This window comes from Carex rostrata, chromosome 17, assembly GCF_964058835.1.
Source record: "Carex rostrata chromosome 17, lpCarRost1.2, whole genome shotgun sequence".
NCBI lineage: Eukaryota > Viridiplantae > Streptophyta > Magnoliopsida > Poales > Cyperaceae > Carex > Carex rostrata.
The window spans coordinates 9187897-9196690 of NC_135934.1; the positions used below are offsets into that span (position 1 = coordinate 9187897).

An 8794-nucleotide genomic window follows, 5' to 3' on the forward strand; every position below is an offset into this window, starting at 1 on the left:
CTCATCATCATAATAAAAATTGTATAGTTATAAAGAAAAAAAATATTGTATATTATTTTAAATTTATATATAATTTTCATTTTATAAAGAAGCTATTTATCAATACTCTTAATAATCTTAGAGCACATCCCTGAAACTCTTGGAGTTTCTAATCTGATGTGGCAGTTTCTAAACCAGTTTCAAGGATGCAGATGGATTTCTTATTTAGCAATTTTGCTCCAAAGTTTCTTAATAAAAAACCGTTTATAAACTCTGACGTGGTCAAATAATTCGCAGAAATTCTTCTCCTATAATTTATTTGCTGATGTGACAATTTAGAAACTCTAATTTTAGTTTCAAGGATGTGGGGATTTAGAAACTTTCAGAGACAAAATTTCTAAAAATTAGTTAACAGTTATTTAGAAACTCCAAAAGTTTCACGGATGTAGATGCTGTTATACAGTTATTTAGAAACTCCAAAAATTTCACGGATGTAGATGCTGTTATACAATATCTTTTGAAGTCCGTCGTGCATGCGGTGGGCTCAACAGGGAACCACCCGTGGTGTTGGTGGCTTTGTGCCCGTCTCAGTCACAATTGAATAAAGACGCCAAATCCAATAAATGAAACGAGTGCAATGAAAATGTAATAAATCAAATCAAATCAAACCAGGGGCTACGGCAATGGAATGCATCTTCATATCATATCCCTTCCTATTTTATTATTAACCGCAATTTGGCACAACGGTTCTGAAATGAAGGTACCAAACGCTGTCCTCTCCTCTTATCTCTGTTTTCTTTTATTTCGTTTTAATTTGTTTCTTCGAGTTCCCCTCTTTTCTATCTTCATGAGAAGGTTCAGCAGAGAGAGAACTCTCTCTCTCCATCCTTTTAATTCCTTCCCTTTTGTAATTATCAATTACCAAAGCTCACTCGGCCACTGCTCGCCAAGCATTTCTCCACCTTGCTTATTACGTACAGGATAGAATTATTGATAATTCCTTCCCTTTTGTAATTATCAATGACCCTTCAATTTTTTGTATGATTATTGATTCTGATTCTCTATTATCATACGTACAGGATACATAATCACTGAATCAGAGTCCGAATTACAATTGGAGCATTCAGGGTTGGATTCGATTTCGATTCGCCAAACAAAGAATAGGATAGAATTATAAATAAAAAAATTCAAAATTATGATGACGAAGGTATGGCAATGGCAAGGGCACCTCTCTCGGCCAACAGATGCTGCCGCTTCCTCCTCGACCTCCTTGGAGATGCGTCGACGCTGCACCTCAACCACTGTTTTCTTTCTGATTTTGGCCTCTTGCACCCTGGTTGCTTACTACGCCTTCTTCCCCGACCAGCTGGAGCTGCCCTGGACATCCCCCTGCACACTCTGCCCCTCTGCTCTCTACAACCCCAACCCCAATCAACTTATTCACATCCCCCCCGCGCTAGGCCCCGCATCACCCTCTTCCGTCCCCACTGACCTCTCCCACATAATCTTTGCCATAGGCGGCTCAGCCCAGACATGGGACCAGCGACGCGCCTACACCGAGCTCTGGTGGCGCCACAACCACACAAGAGGCCACGTTTGGCTGGACCAGGCACCGATAGGCACCTGGCCTGACACTTGCCCGCCTTACCGGATATCTCGTGACATGTCTCGGTACGGGAACCGGGCATCGGCATCTCGAATTGCTGCTGCCGTGGTCGAGGCCTACCAGCTGGTGTCAGTGTCATCGGCGCCGGAAAGGGAGAAAGTGCGGTGGTTTGTGATGGGGGATGACGACACGGTGTTTTTTGTGGAGAATCTAATAGGGGTGCTGCAGAAGTATGACCACGAGCAGATGTACTACGTGGGGATGCCATCGGAGAGCGTTGAGCAAGATGTCATGCACAGCTACGGGATGGCATTCGGCGGAGGAGGCTTCGCCATCAGCTACCCGGCCGTAGCCGAGTTGGCCAGGGTCATGGACACCTGCCTTGACAGGTATGCCAACTTCTACGGCAGCGACCAGCGAGTCCAGTCATGTCTTGTCGAGCTCGGCATTCCTCTCACTCGCGAACCTGGCTTCCACCAGGTATGATTCATGCTACATGCACCATTATTGTCTCACCTATCTAGCTATATATTGCATGCATGGTTGTTATCATTACTCATTACTGATGCATGCATGCATAGTTAGAAAAGAAGATTGCGCCTGGTGATTTTCAACAAACAACAACATATAATTAATTAATACAATTAGTTTGATTTGTTTAATTAAGTTTAGCTTAGAGATGTGCAACATATTCTAAGCAGCAACATGGATACAAGAACTAATATCCATCGATGATACATATCAATTAAGCGAATGTATTTACTGCTGAAAAGAAAAGGTAGAGAAGAATGATCTGATACTGGTACTGATACTGACACATCATTAATTGACCACAAGGAGACCATCAATTGCTTTTGAGTTGACGAATATAGAAAGAAAATATTAAAGATTAGAACCCAAATTTGCGGGCTCTGCAGGTTCAGGTGCTTTCTAAATTCAAAATTTGCGAGCTCGTGACACATCAGCCGCCGGGACTCGTGAGTCGTGACCCAAATGCCACGTGTAGCTATTGTTGATGTTCACATCCAACAAACAAGTAGAAAGTAAAAAAATCGACTCACATAAATTATTTATTCTTATTTTGTACACCTTTCACCTATCTTCTTTTCTTGCTGCCACGTTTACTTTCCTTTTAGCTTCTAGTGCGTCACTTGGCATCTCTCAATACTACTCTTTCTTTTTTCTTGGTCTTACCTCAAGCAGTTTGATTTTTTCCCTTTTTATATCTCTAATGAGTTATATTGAGATCGATAAAATTATAATTCAGGCAAAGACCAATCTTTTACCCCTGTTTGTAGAACAAAACATACTCTTGGTCTCTTACGGTGGCTAGCTGCAGGTATCCACCATTGCAACATATTCATCCATATTTTTATTATTAATATTATTTAAACTTAAAATGCTAGGACTTAGCTATTCATTTGGTGCGGGCTTTCACTTTGGGCCCAATTCAGGCCCATAAATATTTTGAGATAATTAAGACCTATATTCACAGTACACGACTAGGCCGATTGTAATTTGTAAAAGCCTATTTAAGGCCGGTGGGTCGTATCAAAATAAATGCATTCTTTACATTTAAATATGCTATATACATGTGTGTGTCCAACTTGCTGCCATTTGAAAGTTGATTACTTTCATCAAAGCATTTGAAAATTTTGACAATATGAAAATTTTATAAACAATAAAATATTTCAAATTATTTAGTAGAAGGTTGGACGTAGGTTGTGATAAATTAAGTACTAACAACTTGTGTGATCGCTGAGATAACTCCAAGAAATTGTAGTTGTTTTTTTTTTCACAAATATAAAAATAGAAACAGAAGAAATAAAGAACATATTGTAATTAATTAGCAGATAGGTTGGTTTGATGAACAATTTAGAATGAAAAGGCATAATAGCCCCTTTATTATTAACAAAGCTAAATTACAGTTGTTCAAGAAACAGTAAAAGAAAACAAACACTTCCTATAGGAAAACCCCTAGGCCTCAAAGATCTCAGAACATCAACCTTTATGCCTAAAAATCAACCGCTTATTCTGCACTAATGCATCTACTTATTAGCATATACAAAGGTAGGTTTGATGATCAACAATTGCAATTGAAATTGCAGGTGGATGTCAGAGGAGATATATACGGGATGCTGGCGGCCCACCCAATTGCACCGCTGGTATCACTCCACCACCTGGATTATGTGAAGGTCATCATCCCCAACAGGCCCAGCCAACTGGAGGCATTGCAGTCCCTCTTCTCCGCATACCAAGTCGACCCGGCCCGGATCCTACAGCAGGCCTTCTGCTATGATGCGGGTACGGGGGTGGTGCTATCAGTGTCAGTATCGTGGGGGTACACAGTTCAGGTTTACCCTAGTGTGCACCCCCCACATGAGCTGGAGAGACCCCTGCAGACCTTCAAGACGTGGCGCACCTCCAGTGACGGGCCCTTCATCTTCAACACCCGTCCCCTCAACGACCCCAACCAGAACCCCTGCGCCCGCCCTTTCATCTACTTTTTCGATCGGGTGCTGCGCAACCAGACAGATGCCTCCCTCACCCAGTACACTAGTAAGGCTCAGGCTCAAGAAAATGCCAAGGCCATGTGCAACAACAAGGGCTTCTATGCGGCCTCTCGCATCGACAGGGTCAGGGTTCTTGCACCAAAGATGGATCCTTTCTTGTGGAAACAGGTGACTAGTTACTTGCTTAATTATACACACAATTTACAAACAGATATCAATGACCAAATTGCCTATGAATTGTGATGTCAATTTAATAATTTGATTGATAATGATTTATAGGCTCCGCGGAGGCATTGCTGTACAGCTCGAAGGACAAAATGGGGGAGGATGTTGGAGGTGCAAATCAAGTACTGCAGTCCCGGGGAGTCTACCATGACCCCTCTATCTACTTGATTCATTCACAACGTAGTCCATATATAATGCATGATACATCTTTTAGTTACTTCAGCCAACTAATGTATATTATATATACATTATATATAGAGGATCAATCATAGATGGAGATGATTAATACAAATTTCAGAGTATTAAATTATAGGTGCTGCTTGAGCCTGATATATTTTAAGATAAATACTACTGCATTTGCAATTCCATTTAGTCACTGCAATCTAGAAGAGCATACGAATACAAAAATAAAATGTGGAGACTGGAGAGTCGCAATTTATCACGACTGATTCAATTATTGTTTTGGTGTCTGCCAGCGTTATTTTCTATTAATTAGTCATGGACGATTGAAACAAATTCTTAATCTGGAAAGGCATCAATTAATTTTAATTCAAATGTACATTATATATGCACGCTCTAGCTTTAAACCTGGTAATGGCCAGGTCGTGAGTTTTTGGCATCATACATGGATATCAGAAGCCTCAATAGAGTCTTCTTATTTATATAAATGCATGAGTTGATACTAATTTGGGTCAATAAATCAATATCGATCTAGGCGTACGTCCTGATATGATTGAGAATCACGTCTCAATTTAAGATTAGATTGATGAATGATGATGGAAATTTGTTTGATTCAGTTTAGTAGTTTTATCTGTCTTTGAGGTGTAAATGACTAAATGGGGTTGGAGTTTCTTTTAGGGTAAAGATCCATTGACAACAGATTAACTTAACAATTTAATAACCGTCAAAAATAATTTGTAATTTTAAAATCCAACGACCAAAATGTAATTTATATTTGAGTGAGTCTATGGTACTATGCATATCACGGGTTGGTCCGTGCTACGGTTCAATATTCGAGTTTTCAAAATCCTAACGGTCAATCCAAACCGTTCATCTTGTTCTCCATATTAATATGTGTTTGGAGACCAAATTTTACATTTTTTGAAATTTTTTTACTATTTTTTTAGATATTTAGAAAATCACTTGATCTGAAAATTCTGGACCATCCAAAAACAGTGATTTTCAATAAATCTAAAAAAATAGTAAAAAAATTTCAAAACATGTAAAATTTGGTCTCCAAACACATATTAATATGGAGAACAAGATGAACGGTTCGGATGGACCATTAGGATTTTGAAAACTCAAATATTGAGCCGTAGCACAGGCCAAATCGTGATATGCATAGTACCATAGATTCACTCTTTATATTTTATATATATGATATACATAAAAAATAATGGAACTTATTGCAAGCTTTCACCATTCATTTAAAGACATAAAATTTACAACGATCCCATTTTAACCGTATTTTATAGAGCAATAAACTATTTTAAAATTGCATGAAAAATGATACACAACCAAGGAAAACAACTTGTTTATAATTTTTTTTTAATTAAGAAGTCATTATTGTGGTAGTTAAGATAAAGTGTTGTTAAATAATTTTTAACCCTTCATTTAATAAAGAAGAGCTAGACAGTGCTGCATGTCTTTCTATTAAACAAAAAAAAAGCCCTCAGAAAAAAAAAAAAAATCGTTGCTTTGAGCCGATCTTTTATATAATATGTATCCTTAAATTTGAAGAAAATTAATGAAAGTGACAATCAATTAATGGCGTCCTAATTAAACTCCAAATCCATAATGGCATAATGCTAGTAGTTAAGTCATAAGAGTCTAAACATAAATTAGTTATTTTGAAGGTCCACTTTAGAGAAGCTTTAATATATATATGTAGGCGCTGCATACTGCACCCCACGTAGACGTAGGTAGCTATTAGTCAAACTCTGGCTACCATATATATACCATTTAGATTTAGCAGTCAATGAATTGAATATTCTTTTCTTACAACAATAAAACATAATTTCTAGGTCCAAAGTCACAAAGCAAATTAGATCATGACTAATAATTTCTGCAACTCTCTCACCCTTAGCTAATTAATCTAATCTCATTGTTATCGCCCCAAAATTTCCAAACCTCATAATTATTAGAAACTAATACATACACCAACCAAAAACAAGAATCTAACTTAGGAAGCATGCAGAGCCGAGCGGAGGGGGGGATAATTCAAAAATGTCAACTATTATCTTTCCAAAGATCAGACGAAGCCGGCCAGCGACGTCGGTTTTGGGTCAGCAGTTCACTCTGCAGCCTTGTTTCATTCTCTCTCTTTTCCTTTGCATACTCCCTCTTCTTGCACCGGGAGGCATTTTGCAACTTGACCGGCCGGAGTCCAAGTTTTGCTTCTGCTCATCTCACAGCTGATACAGACAGGGACATGTCATCCTTAGCAACAACAGATATCTCGCACATTGAATTTGGTATAAGCAGCTCAGATCAAACATGGGACCGAAATCGACCGTACAATGAGCTGTGGTGGCGACCAGGGGAAATGCACGGTTATGTCTGGTTGGACGAGGAGCCACCAGCAGATAGCACTTGGCCTCACACATGTCCCCCGTACCGTGTCTCACCCTTCAGTTACTCAAGTACAGAGGGTAGTATTATTCCAGCAACTGCTCGAATTGCTCGAACAGTGGTGGAGTCTTACAGAGCGGTGATGGCCGAACCGGTCTCTAGAGAGGTCAGATGGTTTGTGATAGGGGATGATGGCACGGTGTTCTTCCCGGATAACCTGGTGGCCATGCTGAATAAGTACAATCACAAGGAAATGTACTATATTGGATCGATTTCAGAGAGTGTGGAGCAGACCATGCAGCACTCATACAGTGTAGCGTATGGTGGGGCTGGTTTTGTGGTTAGTCGTAATATTGCAGCTGAGCTGGCAGAAATAATGGATGGCTGTCTCGAACGTTATGCGAGCTTATATGGAAGTGATGAGCGTGTTCAATCCTGTATAAGCGAGCTAGGAGTCACCCTCACCATCGAACCGGGATTCCACCAGGTACATTGCTTATTATATCTCAGAGTATATATGGCTTGTATATATGGCTACTATCCATTGATTCAAATTTTATATTATGTATTAATTAATTTTGGCTAATTAACACTTGCTAATCAACATTCAATTTGTATGTATTGTAGGTGGATTTGCAGGACGATATATACGGACTGCTCACAGCGCACCCTGTTGCGCCATTGCTATCTCTGAACCACCTGGGCCATGTAAAACCCATCTTGCCACGTTGGGCGACGCAAGTAGAAGCTGCCAAGTCTTTGGTTGATGTTTCCCAGCATGACCCAAGCAGGACTCTGCAGCAGACAATCTGTTACGAGAAGGGGCCACACACAAACTGGTCTGTGTCGGTTTCCTGGGGCTACTCAGTGCAAGTCTACCCGCAGGAAGTTGCCCCCAAGGAGCTAGCGAAGCCCCTCATGACATTCCGAACTTGGAGGACCCGTAATCTAGGGCCTTTCACCTTCGACAATAGACCGGTGGATCCAAACAGATCCTGCGAGCTGCCTTTAGTATTCTTCTTGAACCATGCCAGAGTGGAAACTGGTAGAAAAGGAAAAATTGTTCGAACTATCACAGAGTATTCAAGAAACATCACTGGTATTGTTAGCAGTACTTGCAAGTTGCAATGTTTCACTGAGGCATTAAAGGTTCAGACTGTCACTGTGTATGCAGCAAAGATGGACCCAGCCGATTGGAAGCGAGTAATTTTTTTTCTCTTGCTTTCTTTTTGTATGTCAATATATTTCTTTATCAATTTTAAATCGTATTGCAATTTGCATACTGTTTTTGTCGTGCCCCTCTAAGCAATCCAAAGTAATTAAATATACCAAAAGACCTCAGATCTGTCAATTTTTTATGGTTGATAAGAAGAGTCTTTCCTTTGGATCATTTTTAGGCACCAAGACGACAGTGTTGTCAAACAAAGAGGATGAGAAAAGGGAAGATACTACAGGTACAGATAAACAAGTGTGAACCAGGACAGCGCACGACATGGTAATAGTTTGCAATTAGTGAATTAGAAGTGCCTTAATTAGTTCCGCTTATGATTAATTTTCAGTTATTCTGTCAGGTTATTGGTTATAAGCTCCATTTTTATGAACCGTTGTTCCATAATTCCAAACATGTGTGTATATATATTCAAATTCAATGTATGAATAGTTTATGAAAGAGGACACTAGCTACAGGAAACATGTTAAAAATGAAAATGATTCCATTTGGTAGTCGCTGCTCCATTTAGTTAATTATTTGCAATCCAATTTAATTTATTAGACAGACTGGTCTGGCAATCAGATCAGTATCTCTAAAGAAGGGTGTGCATATAAACGCAGTAAAATACATTCTGGCACCAGGTGTAATTATCTGCGTTGCTACCATGTACTCACATATTGGCCCCAACTA

At 39.5% G+C, this 8794-nt stretch overlaps 2 protein-coding genes across 2 annotated transcripts; both read left to right on the plus strand.

Annotated features, from left to right (window-relative positions):
• Positions 1–613: 613 nt before the first annotated feature.
• On the plus strand, positions 614–4687 carry LOC144568428 (uncharacterized). Its single transcript, XM_078318783.1, has 4 exons — positions 614–739; positions 1059–2065; positions 3694–4266; positions 4378–4687. Exons 2-4 carry the CDS (start codon positions 1175–1177, stop codon positions 4489–4491), a joined length of 1578 nt encoding a protein of 525 aa, XP_078174909.1. The 5' UTR covers positions 614–739; positions 1059–1174; the 3' UTR covers positions 4492–4687.
• A 1736-nt stretch (positions 4688–6423) lies between these two features.
• Positions 6424–8453, plus strand: LOC144568575 (uncharacterized). The gene is made up of 3 exons (XM_078318945.1): positions 6424–7381; positions 7522–8097; positions 8292–8453. The coding sequence occupies exons 1-3, from the start codon at positions 6515–6517 to the stop codon at positions 8391–8393; spliced, it is 1545 nt and encodes a 514-aa protein (XP_078175071.1). The 5' UTR covers positions 6424–6514; the 3' UTR covers positions 8394–8453.
• The last annotated feature ends 341 nt before the right edge of the window (positions 8454–8794 follow it).